Here is a 22,696-nt window from a genome sequence, read left to right as displayed (position 1 = left end):
TAAACAAAATGCACGTTAACTTGATTGTAGTGTGATAAAATCTCTTACTAACCTTTTCTGTGTAAAGTTAGCCAATTTTACAACAATGTAATGTCAACAAACCCTAAAATACTGTAAAAATGACAATTTAAACAACTTTAAAGCTCTAGTAATACATGAGTTTTAACAGAAGAATTAATGTAAGTGCTTTTATAAAATTATAAGCTTCACATTTCTGCCTTTAAACCCTCCAAAAATTGGCCCCATTCACTTCCATTGTAAGTGCCTCACTGTAACCTCGATTTTTGCTTTTTTAAAGAAAAGGATGGACAAGTCTAAAATAATTTTTGTGGTAATCAACATTATGCCACAAATGCTGTTGGTTGAGCTTAACTTGTATTGAACCCTTGAATATTCCTTTAAAAAGGAACCCACTGGCGCTAGTTAGTGATTTTCAACATGATCAGCACAAATTTGTTGTTTTGGGGATGAAATGACATCACAATTAGCTGAATTCGACTAGACTAATGGGCTTGACTAGTTGACTTTTAAAAATCAGTAGTCGTGCAACTTCTACTGTGTACATTGCCTAAATATGCAAAGGACGAATATGAATTATGGCTTCAAAAAATATAAGATCTATATATGAAATGTAAATTGGTCACATTTTACAATAAGCTTCCACATGTTACCATTATTTCTTATAAACATACTATATATTACACAAATTAATCTTAAATTTCTAATTGTTCATTGTTAGTTTCTAATTGTTCATAAAAAAATAACTGATGTTAACATATACAAATTTTACAGCTAAAAATGTAATAGTACATGCAGAAATTAACACAATAAGTGTTGTAAAAGTATTGTTCATTGATGGTGTATATTAACTATTTCCTTAATTAATTACCTAAATGTACCTAATGGGACAACAATGACATGACCTGAACCATAAACTTTAATGAATGGAGAACACTGAAACTTTCCAGAGGTTTCTGCAATTTATTTTCCATTCTTCTAAACTGAAGAGAACGAACAGTTTTAAAAATCAAAAATAACACCTTTCACTTTCAAAGCAGTTCAGCTTCACATAGTTGGCAATTACAATGGTAACAACAGTGTCTGCGTGTCATTATGTAGACACTCACAAACACACACCCATGCAAACATTCTCATTCACGCTCTCTCTCTCACACACTCACACACACAGAAGGGAATGTAGAAGGAGAGACAGTGGAATGCAGGACAGATATCATACAATCTCCTTCTGACCTCTCCTCCCCGAAATGAACAAAAATACAAAAATAAACACACTTTAAAAAAGTACAACTCATTTACAAACACCAAAGAATGCAAATAATAAAAACACAACAACAGGAAAAACAACAATATATCTGTCAAAGTTTTCCCAAGTTAAAAACAGGTTGCTTGGTTCAGTTTTGCATCCAGTAGAAGGTTACACTGTGTGTGTTTGTGATGGGACCTAATGCTCAGTAAAGTGCATTTGATGCATCAGCAGACAGGAAGAGAGAAATTAATTTGGGTGCTAATGTGGCTCTGGGCCTTCCTAACACTGACAGATATGATCGAGCTACATGAACTTTACAACCTCCGCCGTAAACATCACACCTAAAAGACATTTAACATTGAAATAACATTTTGTTTCAGTTTATGCAAATGTAAATACATTCATAAATTACATGTGGGGTTAGGAGAATCAAGCTGAGAAATTAGAGAAGTCTGAAACCAATAAATGCAATTTCTCATACGACAAAATATGACCATAAAGGCAGAAAATCTGAACTGAAATGACATTTCCATGCATGGGTATTTTCCCCCTGAAATTAGAGGCCAAAAGATGGAGTCTCACACGAATGCATTTCATTGTCGTGAACTGGAATCCTCTTGCTTTCATAAATTCCTAAATTGACTCCAGTTCCCATGGTTACGCTGCCGTTCTTAGGCCTATGTGTATTGGCCTTTAAAAGACCACACCCATCTGACTGAGAAAAACAAGCAGTACTAAACCAAAGAAAAAGAAATGAAGTGACAAAAAGAAAGAGTGCTCCGTTTCGGACACATTCAGAACTGTGTCTCAGAGCGACACAAGACACAAAACAATTTGTTAATTTTTTCATGTTTGCTTGTCTGTTTGTTTTGATTTACCACCCCTCATTAATTCACTTGGATATCATGCAATAGAGACGTGCAAAAATATAACACCTAAATCCACGAAACACACTTTCATAAATGGTTGTGTTATGAATGCTTAATAACATGTGTATAACATGTGTATGCCTACTCCATGCCGACCTACAGAGACAATATGACTTAAAAGCAGTGCGGAAGCCACAGGTCAAACAAATGCACAGGATGCCTCTACTGAGTGTATTAAAAACAATGGGGTAAAAACAATACTAACATTGTGCTATGTCATCTTTTTTTTCCTTTATTGATTATCTTTTCATTTGAACTAAAATATATTGATTGATTGGCACTTGTTCAATGCTTCTAAATAAGTTATCGATATCTAATGTTTCATCACACACTACATGAAGCTGTGAAGGTCTAGTTTGGCACAGGTTGACTATTATTTCTGCGTCTATGTAATTAATATTGATACACCTCGTTTATACCCCTGTAGAAAACGAGTACAATCCTAATCAACAGACCAGACATTGTTTTTTTTTTCCCGACTAAAATATTTCTGTATTTTTCACTTATCAAATAGCAGCATTTTTTAAATTTTAGTTTTTTTCAACTTACGGTATTACAAAAAAGTACATGTAAACCTATTCATTCAAAATTTGTAGTAAATCCAAAGGCTCATACAACAGACATAACAAAACACAAAACTTGACAACATGCTACAATATTGCTTCCAATAGTTCTTTACATTTTAAGTCAATCTAAAATTATCAGTGACGTAGCTATGGACACCAGCTCTCCAAAGAGAGCAACTCTAAAGCACAAACAAATCGCAAAGCTAATCTTAACCAGGCTTGATTGGCACTTTCATCATTCACACAAGAATAACGGATAATCACACACTGAAACCAACAGCGCAAGATTGCATTTAGACCACAAACTAGAGGAACTACACCAAAATACACAAAGAACATGAGACGCGACAGATTCCACAGTTTCATTTTTTTTAAATGAAGGAAAAATGCAGAAATGATCTTAGATAGCTCTCACAGAGAAGAGAGAGAACACAGAGCTCAAAAGATGGTGAATTCATCATTTGAGTTTGAGGTGGCTATCACATCCATCTCCCATCCGTCATTGTTTTTTGTTTGTTTTTTTCCTTTTTTTAACCCAGAGTTCCTTCCTCTGGGTTTACACACCTTGTTCTCTCAGCGTACAAATTCCCTGTTCTAGCTACTTTAAGGTAGACTACTGAATCATTATCAGGCAGATCCTCAATGAGAGCGTGAGAATCTAATCATGAGTATTAATGTTGGACTATGTGGTGTATTAGTTCAGAGGTAAGGTGTTCACAGCACAGGGCAGAATACACATCGACCCCTGCAGAGACACAAAACCCCCACAATACACACACAACACATCCGTGGCGACCGGCAGCCTGGAGAGCAAGAAAGCGAGAGGGGACAGGAGCAGAGAAACAGAAAACAACTGGTAAGAGGGCAAGACATAAGAGGCTCTATCTGAAAGATAAAGAGGTAGTCCAAAAACAGGAGGAGGACAAGAGACTAGAAGAGAGTGAGAGAAGGACTTACTCCTAGAGTCATGAGTGTATAATCTTTAAACATCAAGTTTATTTTCAACAAATATAATTGTATTTCTCCGAATATAAATGAATCTCCCTTGTCAGTAATCATATTACCCTCATATTGCTGCACCAACTCTAGTGCTTGTGCTTCTGAAATCAGGTACACAGTTTGATCTCCAAACAGTATTGAATAACTACTACTCGGGAGAACCTGATGTCTTACGGCTGGTACTCAAATACAGTAAATATTAATAGGGAATATATGAACTGTAACATGGTATGTCAAACTTTAAACTGTATTAGAAAATAGCAATCATGAGAGATGGAAAATGCACTTTATGATAATATTTCTGGCAATTATGCAATGGATATAAATAGGTTACTCTCTCCCTCTCTTGATCGCTCTCTCTCTCTCTCTCTCTCTCTCTCTGTCTCTTCCCTCCTTTTTCTACGTTTCCGCTCCCCCCATACAGAGTAGATTAGAGAAATGGTAGTTGAGGGAGATGATGAATGTCTTTTAGAGTGTGTATGTAGGTCAGCAGTAGATTGGGCTGTGCAGTGTCCTTATACTCTATATAGAAGTCCAGGGTTCAAATGGAGATCTGCTAATTAATGACAGGCCTGGGCATGGCGGGGGAATCTGAACCTCGGCGAACTCCAGTTTATCTAAAGAGCAAAGTAAACTACAGGTAGTCATTCCTACAGCAGGGCTTTGTGGCCTGTGTTCTTGTGCTCGCACTGTTTCATTGCTTTATTCCGTCATGCTGTCTTAACGGACACACCCTTGATGGTTTAATATGTACAGTACATTTCATAGTTGTGATGGCATCAGGCTGCTGGATTCACAGTGTGGTTCAGAGACGATCACTCGCTCTGTACAGGAGCTCCTGCTCACTCTCCATGCAAGAGCCAATTGCTGGCAAGACCAAAAATGCTGTTAGCAGCAAAACACTTTAATGCAGTTTACAACTGTGGAATTAACTAATGATTAACTATCACCACCGGTGCACAAGAAAACAACCAGTTGATCAGTGGAAAGGTGGTGGGCAAATGAAACTCTCCAGCAATGCTTTAGGAGCCTTTAGATGTTTGGTTTCTAAAAGGAAGCAGATATGAGATCAGTTCATCTGCAAGAGTTTGCCTTGCAGTAACATTGCTGTACAGAAGAAGGCTGAAAGCTGACAGTCATGACAGTGGCATCCTCTGGCATTGGAATCAGTTCAATTAGGTCACAAAAGCTGTAGGTCATTTTAGTCTCTCGTTCACTACCTCAACCGCACTTTTGCTGACAGATTGATGCAAACAGGGATTAACCACGACGTGAACAAAGCGACATTTGTAATGCACCTAAGACTTTGCTCTACTGCATACAAACTGGAAATTGTTCTCCTTCTTCTCAAACATGAGGTATGACAACCTGAGTTCCTTTCGAACAAAACAGGCACAGACATTGCCTGGCTCCTCCAATCAGAGGAAGAGGAGGAGTTAAGAGGTACATCTGTCTAAACAGGTCCAATTATTCTTCAAGTTCAGGATTCTAAGGACTTAAATTCCTTGGTAGTGTGTCCAAAAGTTTGCTGTAGTGAGAAATAAAAGTTAGTGAGTCAAAACAGAAGTTTTTACGACCTCACTGTTTTGTCTCTGTTCTGGCTTGATCTTTAGAATATCCACTCACTGTCAGAGTAAATCACAAAATGCCCTGTAATACTTAATGAGGGCTACAAGAAACTCAGCCACAAATACTAAAATCAGTAGATATGACAACATAATCTCTTCAAAGTTTGATCTCATGTCTTTTCTTATAGCACCAAAGTGGGATCCTGTGACTAAACTGCACATGCGAGTTTGTTTGGATGTAAAGATGTATAGGTGGGTGTAATTGTGTGTGGTTTACATTCCTGTTCTCTAATGTTGAGTATCTGACATTTGACATATTCTGTCTGTCTGTGGATGAAGTTTAGGTATCTACTCTCAACAGCATCTCAATTTGAATATAAAAAAACCCAACAATATAAGGAAGTCTTTATACATTCAGGTCAACCTGGAATCACAGGTTTTAGTAAAACTAAAAGAAACCGGGTGTGACCATGTGTAAACTAACCATAATGGAGACTAATCACAGAAATTCAGTAATGTAATGCAGATTGAAAGCTTCCAGCAGGTGTTTCAGATTAAGTCTCAGTTGAAAACAATAAGGGAAAAATCACGAGTTAGTAAAATTCATCATCGGTATCTTCTCAGTATTTGACCCAACAAGATAACCTTTTCATTTATGGCCTACACTAATAGTTGTGGAGACTGAATTTACTGATATCAAAACAATTAAAAGAGGGACCATTTCAAACTCCAATCTCCTTGCTCTGGGTGTGTATCAGGTAATGAACTAAAGTGTGAGGGCTCTGCAATGGAAGCAAACATCTGAAAACAGAATCCAAAAAAACCCTGGCTAAGAGAGAGGAAGTTCTAACTTCTCCTCTGAGTGCCCCAGGGCACAATACTCAGACCTACACAACTTAACACAACTTTAAAAATACAGCAGAATTTCAGTCACAAAATATCAATTTTTCACAATTTCTCCCCAAACAGATTATCTATCCACAGTTCTTTCCGGTCTTTTTTTCCCCCATTTTTTTTTTTTTGTCCTTATTTTGTTGAAATATTTGGCCATGATTTTAGCTCCAACCCTGTCAATTCTTCCTCTCTTTCATTCATCCATTCATCTATTCATTCTCACTTTTCCTTTCCTTCCAATTTTTGTTGTTCTCCTCCCCGTTCCGGCCTATCTCTAGCCCACCTTTTGAGGGTTGGTGGCACGGACCCCTTGCTCATATGTGATTCGCTGGCTGATGAGATACTGGGCTGCCTGTGTTGCCGCTGGTGACCCTGTGATGGTCACTTTGCGATTGCGTGTGCCTGGAATGAACTCTCCCTTCTTGGAGATCTGAATTCGTGCCCCTGTCAGCTCCTGATACTCCACCAGAGTCTTGCCACCCTTTCCCAAGATGGCACCAACCAAGTTCTCTGGCACAGCAATCTCAACCACCTCCTTTCCACCTTCTGCCAGCTTCTCTGTTCCTAGCAGAGATGATGCCACCAGTGGGGATGAAGGGTTCAGGTACCCATTAGATGCCCCTGTGGCGGCTGCTAGAGAGCCCAGCGAGAAGCCCCCTAAGCTATGTGATGCAGGGTGACCGCCCCCTCCAGAAGCCTCACTGGCATATGTGGCAAGCAGGTTGGCAGCAGCTGCAGCAGCAGGATTGGCACTAGCTGCAACAGCAGCAAGAACTCCAGATGCAGCGGCCGGGTTGAGGCCTAGCCCCAATGTATTGGTGTTGTAGCCATAACTGGCCAAAGTGTTCAGGGCAGACGTAATGGCAAGCAGATCATTACCAGAGAAACTAGACATAGCGGTAGGGAAACCTCCCATGCCTGCAAGGCCCGCCTGGCCAAGCAGTGTGGAGGCCGTAGCTGCCGCCGCGGCATTGGGTAAGACCTCTGTAGAGTTGGCAAAGGGGGAACCGGTAGGGTTGGAGTTTGCCACGGGACCAGTGATGTTAGAGTAACTGATATTGAGACAGCTACTGCTCTGTGGGTCCTCCTGTATCTTCTGAACAATGATCTCCACAGCCTTGCGGTTCTGCTCTGGCTCCCCGCTCACCGTCACAACGCGCTCCTGAAGATTGATGCCCTCAGGCTTCTGAGAAAGCTGCACCCAGGCTCCTGATTGCTCCATCACAGCCTTAACTGTAGCTCCACCTTTACCGATGATGAGCCCAGCAGTGCTATTGGGCACGATCAGTTTAGCCTGTGGAGGAGGGGGAGTGTCACTTTGATTGAGGAACAGAATTACATGCATGAGACTGCATACAGCCCCCAAAATAGACCCTGTAATAAACTCAAATGTGTCCGTGCTGGTTGTATGGATGCATGTTTTCTGTGCTCACTTTTTGAATTTCTGACAATGTTGAAATGAATGGCTGCAATATGCTTAAGGAACTGCATTTACAGTATGTAACTCTGTTTGCTTGTATATGTTTAAGAGTTTCTAATAGCGTGTGTGTGTGTGTGTGTGAATTAAGTCAGTGCTTATATCAGCCATTTGTTGATCCCTAGTCTTACATTGCAGCTGCTCTCTCTCTCTCACTCCCTCTCTATTTCTCATTCTGCCAGGATCAAGCAGGTAAAAATAACCCACTGCTCTCACACTTTGCTGCCCCCCTCAGCCACTCTTTCCCTGGGGGAACAACCACCAGACTGTCCTGCCCTCTGCCTTCACTGGTCTGGTATATATGCCTAAAGTTTCCAGTGTTGCTGATCTTCAGATAGCTGTTAGTGTCTGTGCTGTCATTCCATAATAAAATTGAAAGTACATTACTAGACTAAAATGTGGTTCAGGGGAATAACTGATTTGCACATTTGATTCTGATTTTTACAACTGCATAAAAGTCTGATGTCACATTTTAAATAACACTAACTAGTAACATACATATAGTACTGTGCAAAAGTTTTAGGCAGTTGTGAAAAATGTTTCATAGTGAACAGGGCTTGACATTAATGCTTGTTCGCTTGTCCGGGACAAATGGATTTTTGAAGGGGCAAGCGGAAAAAAAAACTGGCTGTATTTGTGATATAGCCTAGGCTTGTGTCATTTATTGCAAAGTTCATATTCTTATTCTGCTGTTGAAAATATTCCAGAGCACACAATTTTATAATTCACTAGCGATAGTAATAGCTGCGCGTTGTTTGACTGACAGGTGGCTTATGTGTGTGCACTGAACATGCGCGTGTGCTCAGAGAAAGCTAGTGGTAAAGCGAATACGTGCCTGAATGATCAAAAACATTTCAAAATTCCGCCGAAATGCCCATCTTTGTGAGGTATTCATGTAAACACAGTGAGTTATGTCTAAAGTGAATGTAAACAGTGGGGTAAAAGCAGATTTGTGTCAAAATGTTGGACTTGTAAGTGTAAATGTAACCTCATAGACCTGCTGCTGTCTAGTGTGACGTTAATATTAATCAAACAACCATAACAAGAAAACAAGAAAACCATTCACTGCTCTTGGCTGGAGAACTTTATTAGCTTTAAAAAGTATTACTCTATTCTAACCATACAGTAAAGACCAGTAGTAGTTATGTCGCATTTCATTCTGAATGTTTACTTGAATCCTTGATACTGCTGTTAAAAACTTTTAAAGCTGTTAAAAAAAGCATTATTATTTGTTTTTTGTTCTAGTATTTTTTTTTTTTATTTCTATTCATTGCTGCTTTTTTATTGTTTTGTTTTTTTTACTGACTGTTTACTAGTCTTGAATAATTACTTGAGAACTTGAAACAATAATTACATAATTAACAAATTAGTTAGTATTATTATTTGTTGTGGTATTGAAGCTGGTATCAAGAATAGTACAATCTCACTACCAACTACTGAAAGTTTGGTATTTTGGTAAATTTGTGACTATGTATGTATTGTGCATGGTACTGTAGATCTTGCTGCAATAACATGATGAAAAAGTAGATCTTATTCCATAGTGGCTGTGAGCACCCCTGCTGTAAATGATGGCGATGGAGGCTTTTCTTTATTTGACTACCGTTCATAGCATAATATAACTACAATATGACAATAGCCTTCTCCCCTACCCAGTAGAGTTTACATTTCTGTCGCAGAGAATCGAGTTGATTGCATAGGCATTCTATTAGGTTGAGCATCAGTCGTAATTTTAGAAAACATTAAACAGAAACTTTGACATGTTACTTGAGCATGTAACTATTACTTAAATGTGTTTTTTCTCTCCGGACAAGTTTTTTTTTCTCGGAAGTGAATGACCACTTGTCAGTGCTTAATGACGAGCCCTGGTGAGGATGTTTTCAAAAGTAATGTCAGTAAAAAAATATAATATCAACGACCCTGCACTCTGACCCCAGCCTAGCTGGGATATGTGAAAAAGAAGAATTTCACTGTATATGTGCAAATGTATAATGTGTGATAAATAAAGAAAATTATTATTAATTATTATTAATTATTAATTATTAACTTCATAACAAATACCTATGCCTTTAAAACAGCACCAATTCTCCTAAGTAAACTTGAGCACAGTTTTTCAAGGTTGTTTGCAGGTAGATTGCTGCAACCTTCTTGGAGAACTTGCCACAGTTAAGTTTTTATGTTGTCTCAATTTCTTCTGTCTCTTCATGTAATCCCAGACTGATTCAGTAATGTTCTTTGGGGGCCATGCCATCTGTTGCAGGACTCCTTGTTCTAATTCTTTTCTAATTTATTTGCAAAAGGAATGTTTTGAAATCTAAAATGTATACTTACTATTAACAACAATGTGCCTTATACTTTTGCACAGTACTGTATATGTTGGGATTTTGGACATTGTGGAGTAGTGGTAAAGAAGCCTCACAAACCAACCTGTTTAATGCGGTCTGGGTTAACAGTAGTCTGTGGCTGGAGAATGCTCACTGGCTCAGTCTTTTGACTGCTCTGAGGCATCTCACGAACTTTTTCAGCGATAAAGTTATGGACTCCATTCAGCGCTTCCACCGTACCCTGAATCAAACAAACACGCTCTGTCGTACCTGAGAAAACACACGTACACATACATGAACAATCATATATGCAAATATAAAAACACATAATATTAGTATATAGAGTGCATGTGTAACAAAAGTATGTTTAAAGCCTTACATATCAAGTAAACTAATATTATAAATAATTTGGACAGACCAACTGTTGTGGTTTGATGCTTCACAATAAAAAAATAAAAATCAATGTCATGGAAACAAAAATATCAAACAATTAAATTCTTTGTTCAATATAATATACACATGTAGTTGCACATACAAGTCTTTCACAATCTGCAAGAAAAATCTGAGATTATAAAAATCTTTTTAAAAAGTTTTTTCAGTACTGCCCTGAAGAAGCTATATAACAAATATTTAAGTAAGGTAAAATAATAAATGAATGAATTTACCCACATTATCCTGTTCAGAAGGTGTTGCCTCTGCAAGGGTGTAAACATCTGAACAGGATAATTTGGGTTACTTAATTGATAATTTTGTCTTGTGGAATACATGTAAATGTGTGTATGTATCTGTTTTTTCAAATAACTTTATTTCGCCATTGCTAAATGATCCAAAATTATAAACATATTGCTAATTCTGTATGTTAATGTATGAGCAGAACAGTATAAGAAAGAGTTGTAACACGGGGGGGGGATGAATGAATTTTTGTCTGCATGATATAGTTCATCCTGAATTCTTCAAATTCTGAACATGAAATTCTGAACTCCTCTCTAACCATATCACTCCCACAGGACACATCACACAAATGTTCAAGACACACACACACACACTACTAATCTCTGGCATATCACTGCTCTGAAGCAGTCAACCTGTCCAGAATACTGTAGTAACTGTGAGAGAACCCACAGAGGTCTTGCTGGGCTGGAACCAGTTTTCCATGGCCAGAGAGATGAAATCTACGAGTTCCTGTACACAATCCACTGCGTACTGTCAACCTAAATTCAGGTTAGGATCTGTTCAGTCTAGTGGTGGAAAGTATCATTCAGTGTCCTAAATATACTGTCATGATCATCTTCTATTTCATTTGGAGGTTAGAGAGATGGGATTTAGGGGTATGCAGGTTGTTGGTAGTGTGTGTTTGTTTCCGGGCAACAGTGCAAAGAGATGGCCGTGCATGTGCGCTCCAACACACATGCATACTTGACAAGCGTTTGTTCCTTGGCTATGCTCCTCTGCTTTTTTACCACCAGATTGAGTATCACACATCTGTTCCACAAAAACTTGTTCTTATCTGAAGCACAGCGCACACACCAAAGCAGAGTGTGTGTGTATGACTCAGGTTTTGCCTACATTGGGGGGACCACACAAGGAAAGTAAAACCTTAAAAAAAAAACTTGATTAGAAAAAATGGCTTAATAAGCATACTAAATAATGTCTTAATGAAAATTTTAAAATGTAGAAAGGTTTGTGTGAGGGTTAGGTGTGGGGACAGGGGACAGAAAATATTATTAACTCAACAAAAGTGACACTAACTCTCCTCCAGTTTCAACGTTTGCTCTTAAATATCTTTGAAGGCGTACATATAAAACAAACATGCTCCAATAAAGCTCACACTAGTGGGTGGGTGTGTGTGCAGTGTAAAGTTTAGTCCTTCTCTTTCTTTTAGGAGGTGTGGTTTGTGGTAAATGTCTGAAGTTAAATAAGCTTTAATAAGAAAAGACTGAATTGTAATGTACATGTGCAAGTGTGACAGGCTACAGTGTGTGTGTATGTTTGTGGTAAAGGACACACTGGCTGGAATAAAGCCGCTCAGCTGTAGGTGAATTCTTTTTATAGCTCTCTTGTGCACCAGAGAGTTTAAATGTTTCCCTTTCAGAGTCTTATAAGACAAATGAGGTCTAGAAGAGAAGCTGCTATTATTTTAGAGACATGAAGGATTGAGGATGTGCTGGTGTGTGTGCCAGAGCAGCATCGTGTTGTTGTTCTGTATATTACGTTGTGTGGTACTATGATGTTGTGCTGTTAGTATAGACACACTGAACAGAAGTGAGTAGGGATACGGTATGTTAAAATTGTTCTAAATTTACAGTGGGTTGAAAGGTAATTTGCGAAGAAATGTGTGTGTTAGTAAGCTGGTCTCAAGATAGTTTTAGCTGTAAAATGTGTGTGTGTTTAATGAATGAAAACATACAGTAGCTATTTACAGACAAATTATGTTCTCAATATTCAGCTGTACGCTTCACAGCTGTGAAACACAACACGCACACACACACACATTTTCTCTCATGTTCTCACATATTTCCCCTGCCCATAGACACATTTTACACTGTCATTCTATGCCGATTTTATTTTTTCTGGCTACAATATAAAGCAGCTTTTTAATGACACATGGTGTAAAAGATACAATAGTCAATGACACAAAAATTCCAACACCTGTAAACAAATGTAAACACACTATTCTACCACGGTGGAGCTCTGAGCCATCAGTCAGACCTACTGCATTTACAAGCTGGTTGCTCTTTAAAGACTTTTCAGCTTGCAAAAAGAAATTTCAGCATACAAAAATCAGCTTATGTAGAAAATCAATGGCTGTCAGTGAGAGTGAAGATTGCTTATAAATTTTCCTTAATCCTTCCATTGCAAAACTCTTTCAGTCTTAAAAATAAAGGTTCCAATTACAATCTAAAGTTGTCTTATAGCCTGTTGTCATAAGAGGACCTCTTATTTCTATTTTCTAATTTCTATTTCTATGTTCAAAATAACTTTTTATTCTCTAGTTGTTTAGAAAACCAATTATGTGCTGGTGCTTTAAAGCAGTTATTTCCAAAAAGGGGTACATGTACAGATAAAAACCAATAAAACGGAACAATTAATGAATCTCGTGATTTTTTCAGTATGTTACTTATTCAAATAATTAAAAAGGCTACTGTAATCATATAAATGACCATGCTAAATGACATCCAGTATAATAGGAGTTTAATTTGAGGAACAGAATTGTGGTTTGATGTCAATGAGGATGTGGGTACTTGAGCCTAATTGAGGTTTGGAAAAAAAACACAGAAACCAATATGCTGATCTGAACCATGTAATATAAATAACTTTTGCCCAGATCCAATTCAAGAACCCTATACAGTGAAAAATACTTGAAGCATCTTATTTTCAAGACCATTTAGTTTGAATTAGAGTTCTGCATGGGCCCATTAATTGTGACATCTGTTCCACAGTAAATAAAATGATTTACGGTAACTGTGAGGATTTATAACATAGATCTAATAACAAAGAATAAATAAAGTAGATGAGGCATAGAGGAGTGTTTTATTTATAATAAACTAAAAAGCGCTAAGCTCTGAAATGTGAGATGTGCATCATCAATAAAGCCAGACCAAAGATGTGCGCTTATATGCACGATACCTGGGTAGAAGTCTTTGGATTTGGACAGTTTGATGGTGGCTCCAGTCTCTTTCTGAAGCTGGACGATGGTCTGTCCCCCTTTACCGATGATCGAACCAGCAGCATAGCTGGGAATCAACACCTTCAGGAAATATTCACCCTCCTCTGCACACACATACAGACACACACACAAACACACACACACACACACAAAGAGACAAAAAGTTAGAGATGAAAGAATCTTTACAGTGAATATTTTAACCAAATTTCACTGAGACTTGTATTTACACTTTTTTGGAAATTACCAATCAGAACTTAAAAACAAATGAACAGTTCTGAGGCAAACATCCATAAGAGTAATAACTTAATAATAATAATAAATAATTCGTATTATTGTAAAATAGGTAGTAATTAGTAATAATAATCATATTTATTGTTATTATTATTATTATTATTATTAACAATAAATGTCAATAATTATTTCAATATCACAATATTTCTTTTTGTTGTTATTGATGTGCATTTTGTCGTTGTTTTATTTAACTCAGAGGGTTTTTGGGATGTGTTACACAGTTCTGTAGTAAGATTATATAACAGTTTGCAAACCTTGTGAAGTCAACCAGAGGCTACTCGAACATAGCATTATTACCTCACTACGGATCCTCATTTTGAAACATTATATCTACTAAACATGAGAGAGTAGTATGATTCTTTTGTTCACTTTCTCTTTTTCTCTCTCTGATGAGTTCCTACGGATTCTGCCTTTGTCCCACTTTCACCCCATGCAGAGCTAAAGTGACCTGCTTTGGGTTGGTAGAGGTCTAAATTTAACCAAACAGTCTCCGCGTTTTGTGTCCTTCACTGTCTTCTTCACCATCTCACTCTCTCTCTCTCTCTCTCACACACACACATACAAAGGGTCAGCTGTCTGAAAAACCACTCATCCTCTGAATCATCGTACAGTTTCAGAGGCAGAAGTTTGAGGTTTAAAAAGTATGGGGGGCCATGGGCTTGTGGGTAATTGCCTGGAAGGCTGTACAGGCAGGAGCATATGGATACTAAATCCTCAGATTTGTCCTGAAGAACCCAGCCAACAGCGCATAAGTCAGTCACAGGTTCCCGGGGGGGACGAGGCTTCCCTCTCCCCCTACATTAGACTTTTCAAAACACAACATAAGGCCCAGAGTGCATTACTAATCCAAGGGAAGTTCAGAGGTTTACACATTATAGAGATTTCAATATTGAGTTAGTCATCAAACAAAACCTTTGATGCTAAAAATTCAAACAATTTCCCATCATGACCTCTATGACATCACAATGACGTCAAGCTGCTCAAACCATGTTGGATATCCGATACGGCCTGGCGGGCCTGCTACAACATTGTGATGGCACAACTAAAACAAACCTTTTGAATTGACTTGCAGCAAAAATGGTATTTTAGATTATTTTCAATGCATTAGTATTTTGTGTAGAAGTATGTGTACTAAAGGGAAAAGTGTGTTCTGTGTTTGTGTATTAAATCTGTGTCTTTTGGAGACTGTAGTAAATCCGAGCAATAAGATGGGTTTCACAGACTCAAATGCCCCCAATCTCCAGCAGCTGACCCTGTACCACTGCAGAGGAAGAAGAAAGAGGGAGGGAGAGACACAAGACAGAAAAAGAGAGAGCGAGAGACTGCAGGATGTAAACAGGATAAGAGCAAAGATGCTAATAATAAACAAAAGAAGCCAATGGTAAAAAAATGTGTGAAGGAAGAGTAAAAGGAAGAAGCTGAAAAAAGACAGGATGAAAAAGATTTGTCAGGAAAGAAGATGGGAATATTCTACTAGAAGGAAAAGATTATTCCAGACCCAGAGTGTGGTGGAGGAATACAGTAACTAGGAGATGATAGGACAGATCAAGAGAAGAGAAGAGAAGAGAAGAGAAGATGGGAGGGGAGGCAGGGAGAAGGTGAAAATATTATGGTCTCTAAGCAACTCTGATTGACTGTCCAACAGGAATGCTTGAAACATTCCAATCACACTGAAGTCCGCTAAATAGCATGGTGCAGAACAATGCTTTCACCTGTACACTACTGCTGCTGTGAGTCATTTGATAGGGAACAACTGTGAGGTTCTTTCAGAAACACAACACGCTCTCATTGGAAGGCCAGTCTCGTCAATACTGTTTGTAATCAATCGTCCTATCCAGACAATCCCATTAATACCATAAAATAAGAGAAATCTAAAAAATGTAATTGTCTGCTCAGGCATATATAATCAAGCCAAGAGTGGGAGGGCCTTTTAGTAGATGGCACCAGTATCAAAGCAAACATTAGCTTCAGTTGTAATACGTAATCAGGTCAAACAGGGAGACAGAAAGAAAGACAGACAGAAAAAAAGACAGAGAAAAAGAAAGAAAGAAAGAAGCTCACACACAGTACAAGTTGCTTATATGCAGCTGAATGTGCAATGCACAGTTAGAAAGATACCCGAGCAGAATTTAAATGGAAAAGACAATTCGAGAAAAACACAGAGGGACCCAATCGTTCACATTTCCACACATTCCTATGGAAGTGCATGACACAGTGGAAAAGGCTAAATTAAAAACTGTATTCCTGTCTCTGTTATATAGATCTCAAAGCTGTTATCTGCAGCACTGCTAATCTTTTGTTCATCCCTCTCTTTTTTCTTCTCTTTTTCCATCTCTCTCTGGCTGATTTGCTCTGCTCTGTGCTCAGTCACAAAAAAAACAACAAAAAAAAAAAAAAAATTGTTATGAATAAGTGCAAATGTCACAGGGTGAAGATTTATTATTCTCTTCACTGGAACTGACCTCATGGTTTCTTAACACACTTGCAACATCCAACAAATGCTTAATCTCATAAAGGCATCATACACTCTCATATAAAAATGCTCACACGTATTCGCAAGGACACAATGACCACCATCTCCCTCTGTAGGGCCCTTGAAAGGGAGTAGTGAACATGATGAGGATCTGATGCAGCCGTGCACAGAGGCTCAATCTGTACCTGTCCTCTGCAGCACTCCAGGTGCGCATTAGAATACGCATTACATCATTGTCTCACCCGACTCGATGCTCCCTTCCACACATACGATTGACAGGTAATGATAGGATTTCAGTCCACGATGCTCGCTGCAGCCGTGGTTCACACAAACACACACACATGCAGAGCCGGGCAGATCCCGATCTTATCAATGACCAGTCTGTTAAATGGGAGGGTGCGAGTGTGAATGGAATGAATGCAGACACTGTTATGGGGACGGTTTAATGAGGGCAGTTTGCAGGGAACAGAGGAAGAGGACAGGACGCAGTGTCCATGATGGAGGTTTTTGAAGAGAGCAGCCGGAGGGATGCGAGAAGAAATAAGGAGCGAGTAAGTTCATATGACATACAAACAAAGTAAGAAAATGGAAGGGCAATCAGGGCTCTCGTAATCACTGAAGTACGCCGCACCACGACGTACCAAACGCAGGAACCAAATCTCTGAATCTCACTGTACATACTAGCAGCCGTTTTACAGAGTGGTGACGGCGTGGGGACTGTTTGACCTTGGCCAGCAAGGAGCGAAAACTTCACTCTCTCCATCATAGCTGGCCATCTATCGCCTCACAATGGTTTCCACAACGACTTCGAGACGAAATTCCGAAGGCAGAAAGAGCCAATGGGAAAGAGCTGCTGTCAGTTACCTGTTGTTAGAAGGGAAACCTAGAGCACATTCTTATGCAGCACTGATTTCAGAATGGCGCTTTGGGAGCACTGCTCTCCCTGCTTGCGGCAATGATGTAAGACCACTGGTGTAACAGGTTTTCAGCAGTGAGAGTCTGAGTAAATAATACAATCTGTTGCTGCTGTTTGCCAGCGAGCCATTCTTACACAGTTGCTAATGCAGTCAGACACTTACGGGCTGAAACCTATGATTACACACACAACATACAGTGTGAAGAGAGTGTCATGCAAACACAGAGAAGGAGTGGGTCAAGAAGAATTGCATTGTTAAACCACCACACCCCCAGTAACACTCACAAACACACACATTCTGCATGTGAAAAGGAGGGCCTGTCCTAGGCACACTGCAAGGACAACCAAGCCTCCCCTTCCCAGAGAATGAATGAAGAGACGCCAGCAGAAGACAGGAGAAGAAAGGGCGAAAGAATGGAGAATGAAAAGAAAAACTGTCAATTCGTCTGCACGCACCTCTCTTGCATTCAACAAGTCAACAAAAGGGGACAGAATCTCTTACCCATTCTGCTGTACTGTGCTGGTGGCGGGGTTCAGATAGCCATGGATGCGGAGAGGCTGTACCAGTGAGCGATGCCCGACTGCAGGCTGATCATAGGAGCTCTGCTGCCGTCAAGGAATGTGGCCAGTCAACCTTTTTCCCCAGGTTCGTATCCGAGAGGGGGACAACGTCAGCGCATCCTCCCCTCCATACCCGCAGTCAGCCCCCGTCTCTCTCTCTATTCCCTCTCTCTCTTTTTCTCTGATTGTGTGTGATGGTAATGCAATTGCCGTGTGTTTGTGTATGAGTGTTTGAAGCGGAGAGGCTTGTATTGTTCAGGCAGAGAAGGACTGACGGGGGAATCTTCCTACTGCATCACCCTCTGCTTTCCTTCTCATCCATATTCAGCAAGAGCTCCAGCCCTGTGCTGCATTCTACAGAGAGGCACCTAGCGTGTCCAATCACCCAGCACCCCTCCCCAGCGTCTCACACACACACACACACATACACACCAAGGCTTTCTTCCTCTTTGCCCCCCCCCCACCAACACCACTTTGACGCAGCACTATAAAAGACGTAGCGCCTCGCTCACTTTTGGTTGAAATATGAAAAGGTAGAATGGAGGGAGGCTGCGGAGAGCCAACGAAAGAGAAAGAGTGAGAGAAAGTATGAGGGAGTGACCTTGCGTGAGCGGAGAGGAGGTATAGATCAAAAACAGGGAGGCGGTGGGCTCCTTGGATGGCCATGTTGGAAACAGTGAGCGAGAGAGAGAGAGAGAGAGAGAGAGAGAGATATTTGAAAATGGCAAAAAGGATCTGCCGCAGAGCGCCACGGGGCCGGCCAACTGAATTACTGCCTATAAATCCTACGATGCTATACCTAACCGGCATGGGTGTGCATCTGTGCATGGTGAGGGAGGGTGTATATGTGTGGTCCCAGGGTCATACTTCATTTGCATAGTAGCTTTTTTCAGTTGAAGTTGATAAATTCTCTACATATTCATAGAGGTATATTGACACGCTCTGCTCGGTGTCCAGGAGACAAAATGCAGAGAGTAGAGATGCTCCTGTTTAGGCAAACTGATCACGTTCAACACATCCTCTGGACATTCTAGAATACATACGCCCTCTCTCTCTCTCTAGCCCCTCCTCTCCCCACCACCTGCCCAATTCACAGTCAACTCACGTCACCACACACTGCAAGGGCACCTGTGTCCTTCTCTCCCTCTCTTTCTCTCCCTCTCACACCTTTTGATCTAATACTGAACCACACAAAAACACACCAACATAAATAGCTCTGCCAAAGCCTCCATTAGCAACATTAACATACCATTTCAATTGCATGTGGTAAGAGGCCACACACACATACATAATGTACACACACAAAGTAACTGCATGCGCACTGGAGAAATTAGCATCAGCAATCAATGGCTGTTTAAAAAAAGGAGGGCATAAAAAGGGATCTCAGTCACTGACCATCCTGTTCTTCACTCTCTTCAGGTCAAAGGTCATGCAGGGGGAAGGGAGTGTTCATTGATAGGATTATGTTTTAATTAACAAAGCCAGTAAGGTGGATGGATATAACTGATTGATGGGCCGAACTGCCAATGAACAAAGGGATAACTAACTGAGTGAGCACATAAAAGACTAATCTGTAAAATGTGCTTAATGAAATGTCTCCATAAAAGCTCACACACATGATGTGTGTTAATAATACACCAAAGGTAACATTCCCACAATACAAATCTAGGTGTAGTTCTATGTTTTGTATATTATAATCATTTATCATATTATAATTTACTAATGCACTACATTAATATTCTACTGATATTCTTAAAGGTTTTCAAACCTTATACAAGTTGTAATATATTCAAAATATCTTCTGGTCTACACATGACTATAATGCACAATCACCAACAACAAAACGAAACAGTGACATTTAAATAATTATTCATATTTATTATAAATAATAATTAGTAGTATTATAAATATTGTAGTGTATTATTGCTATTTTCAATAATAGACTAAAAATAAATAATACAATCATAGTAATGAAAGTAACTACGTATTAAATAATAAAAATTGTAATTGTATAGTTGCCTTTATATGATGCAGCCTACATTTTGTCACTAGAGCAAAGTCAAAAATACTGAACTGTATCAGTATTAATTATACACACATATAATAAGCAGTAGCAAAAGTTTGTATATGTAAAAGCTCCAGAGGTCGGTGCCTCAACGAAATCAACTCATAAACCCTCAATGCAACACTTGACTCACCTCATTTGAGGTCAAGCTCTCAGCACTGATAAACAGTGTAGCCTACATAGTCTTAACAGCGCGCGCGCATGTTTTCCTAAACTCTTGCTGAATTTTGTAGGGTGATGTCGGTCCAAACTCTCGCTGGACAGCTGCACTGAATCACCCACAGCGGGAGCCGCTGCCCCACGGATCACGGTCAACCACAGCAATAATCACATAAATGTACACACAACTTGACTGAAACTTTTTGTTTTTCGTCCTATCCAAAACTTCCAGATACGCGCGCGCTCACGCATGCACGTCTTTAAAGTGGGCATAGCTACACAACTTTCTGTTTCTCTCGTGACCTTTTCTGCTAGTATTTAAAGAGCAATGACTCACACCACCATGAAGAAATGGAATAAGATCAGATCTTATTATGAACCTGCTAAAAACACACCAAGCAAACCTATTCTTGACTCATGCTTAAAGTTATAAACGTCTATTAAGTGTGTTGTTGTTCTGTTTTGTCCTCAAGTAACTTACAATACCATCTAATGTCAACCTTTTAAAATCAAAACAGTCCCTAATTATCTTTTGGATATGTATAAAGAAGCTCCGCGTGACGGAAAGGAATTCAATCTTTTTGTTCCTACTGGAGTCTGTTTCTGCATATGAATAGGGACTGAACTAAAGCAGCATGTGCGCTTTCTCCCTTTCATTCATTTTCTGCTCAATTTAACTTGACTCCCAGAGGAGCGACCACCACCAACCAAACATCACCCACCGGGTCAGACAGGGTCAGGCTGGACAGATGCGAGCTGAACACCAAGAGTCGGGTAAACCGGTCTGGTTTATTGTGTACAATATTAATTTATTCTAAACGCAAATGAGCACAGGCACTGCTGTCTTTTAATTTCACGTGTCGTAAAACGGCTTATTACTATGCACAGCAATTTCTAAACTCAAAAATTCCTTGATCATTTTCAGTCTTATAATTTATAGTGTTATAGTACAATTACTTTGATATGCAAGTCTAAATCTAGACCACGCTACACTCAATCTGACTCTTGTTGTTCGTTTGACAGACTTATTTAGAGCAGCAGGCCTGATCACTGATTGAGCACCCGTGAATTGTCAGTCTTACCGCCGGTGTTGGAGCGCTTGCTGCTGCTCGCTTCGGTCGGTGTTTCCAGTGGTCTCTTTCGGGAATCGGAGGTGTCCGAATCCACGTGTGGTGACTGTGAGAGGTGCTGAGGAGTGGAGAAGATCCCGTTCTGCTGAACTGCCCCGCCAGTCATCATTTTGTAACCCGGCCGGAGTTTACACCGCGATACAGCACCGAAACCCGCTTTAAAACGGACAGCGTCTCCTCTTCGAGCTGTCCGTATGTTTCTTGGACCTTAAAATGTAATAAAAAATGCCATGCTGCATGTGTGTCTCGTTTCTGCCTCGCTGTCTACTATTGCCCCCGAGAAATGCGGCGCATTAAAGCTCTAAATATAAAAATCCATTCAGTGAAGTCTATTCATTAGCGCGCACCCGACACTTGAGACGTCTCTGTGTATTTAACGAACGCTATCTCTTTACACACTCACGCGCAGCGAAATCATTACCTCGCGCCGACCAACTACGAAAACATAAACAAAAAACGAGATTCACGCGCAGAACAAGAGAGTTCAAAACGTGATTGTTTAGCTTTCCTTGTTCCAGTCTCGGTGCAGATGGGGCAGTTTTTGGACGGGGTGTGATGCTGTTGTCGCTATCAGCTCGTTTGTTTTTGAGTATAAGAGATTTTGTTTCAGAGATGTGAGTCTTGGCCAGCGCGCGCCTGCTGCTCGGGTGACAGAGCTCTCGCACAGCTTCCCTGGACCAATTGTGATCCAGAGCGCTAGAGCCCTCCTGACGTCACGGGCCGCATCCTCCAAAGAGTTTTCAAACGTTACAACTTTGGGACTCAATAGTTTTAAAACTAGCTTTTTAAATGAACTGTTAATTAATTTTTTTATTTAATTGTATTGTATACATTCTTTGATCAGCCAATCAAAAGACTTTGACGCTTTCTCTGCCTGTCAATCATTTTGCACGTACTCATAGTGTAGTAATTGATGCGAAAAATGGGATAGTTCACCCAAAAATGAAAATTCTCTCATCATTTACTCACTCTTATGACATCCCAGATGTGTATGACTTTCTTTCTTCTGCTGAACACAAACGAAGATTTTTAGAAAAATATCTCAACTCTGTAGGTCCATACAATGCAAGTGAATGGTAGCTAGAACTTTGAAGGTCCAAAAAGCATATAAAAGTAGCATAAAAGCAATCAATAAGACTCCAGTGGTTAACTCTATATCTTCAGAAGCGATATGATAAGTATGGGTGAGAAACAGATCAATATTTAAGTCTTTTTTTTTCTTTTCTTTTTTTAAATTGTTTTATAAATATCCACTTTCACATTCTTTTGTTTTTGGCGATTCGCAATCACCACCTACTGGGCAAGGAGGAGAATTTATAGTAAAAAAAACAAACAAAAAGGACTTATATATTGATTTGTTTCTCACCCACACCTATCATATTGCTTTTGAAGATATTTAACCACTGGAGTCGT

The 22,696-nt window shown here is 39.6% G+C and overlaps 1 protein-coding gene across 2 annotated transcripts; it reads right to left on the bottom strand.

The window, feature by feature from the left end:
• Nucleotides 1–967: 967 nt before the first annotated feature.
• Nucleotides 968–21,879, bottom strand: LOC127429000 (RNA-binding protein Nova-1-like). 2 transcript variants are annotated; one of them, XM_051677717.1, is made up of 4 exons: nucleotides 21,236–21,879; nucleotides 13,649–13,792; nucleotides 10,125–10,291; nucleotides 968–7,517 (listed from the first exon to the last, which is right to left on the bottom strand). In XM_051677717.1, the coding sequence occupies exons 1-4, from the start codon at nucleotides 21,390–21,392 to the stop codon at nucleotides 6,498–6,500; spliced, it is 1,488 nt and encodes a 495-aa protein (XP_051533677.1). In that variant the 5' UTR covers nucleotides 21,393–21,879; the 3' UTR covers nucleotides 968–6,497. The 2 variants fall into 2 exon arrangements, with proteins under 2 accessions (XP_051533677.1, XP_051533687.1); XM_051677727.1 differs by lacking the exon at nucleotides 21,236–21,879 and adding an exon at nucleotides 17,871–18,268.
• Between the last annotated feature and the right edge of the window lie 817 nt (nucleotides 21,880–22,696).

The sequence above is a fragment of the Myxocyprinus asiaticus genome, chromosome 3 (assembly GCF_019703515.2).
Source record: "Myxocyprinus asiaticus isolate MX2 ecotype Aquarium Trade chromosome 3, UBuf_Myxa_2, whole genome shotgun sequence".
Taxonomy (NCBI): domain Eukaryota; kingdom Metazoa; phylum Chordata; class Actinopteri; order Cypriniformes; family Catostomidae; genus Myxocyprinus; species Myxocyprinus asiaticus.
Note: the sequence above shows the minus strand (reverse complement) of the source record. Positions and strands in the feature narration are given on the sequence as shown.

Excerpts from the sequence above, each read along its gene's own strand:
- LOC127429000 (XM_051677717.1), bottom strand. The coding sequence starts at position 21,392 with ATGATGACTGGCGGGGCAGTTCAGCAGAACGGGATCTTCTCCACTCCT. Across the intron at positions 13,793-21,235 it reads CAAGCGCTCCAACACCGGCG|AGGAGGGTGAATATTTCCTG; the intron begins GTAAGACTGACA and ends ATGTGTGTGCAG. Across the intron at positions 10,292-13,648 it reads ATCCAAAGACTTCTACCCAG|GTACGACAGAGCGTGTTTGT; the intron begins GTATCGTGCATA and ends GTGTTTTCTCAG.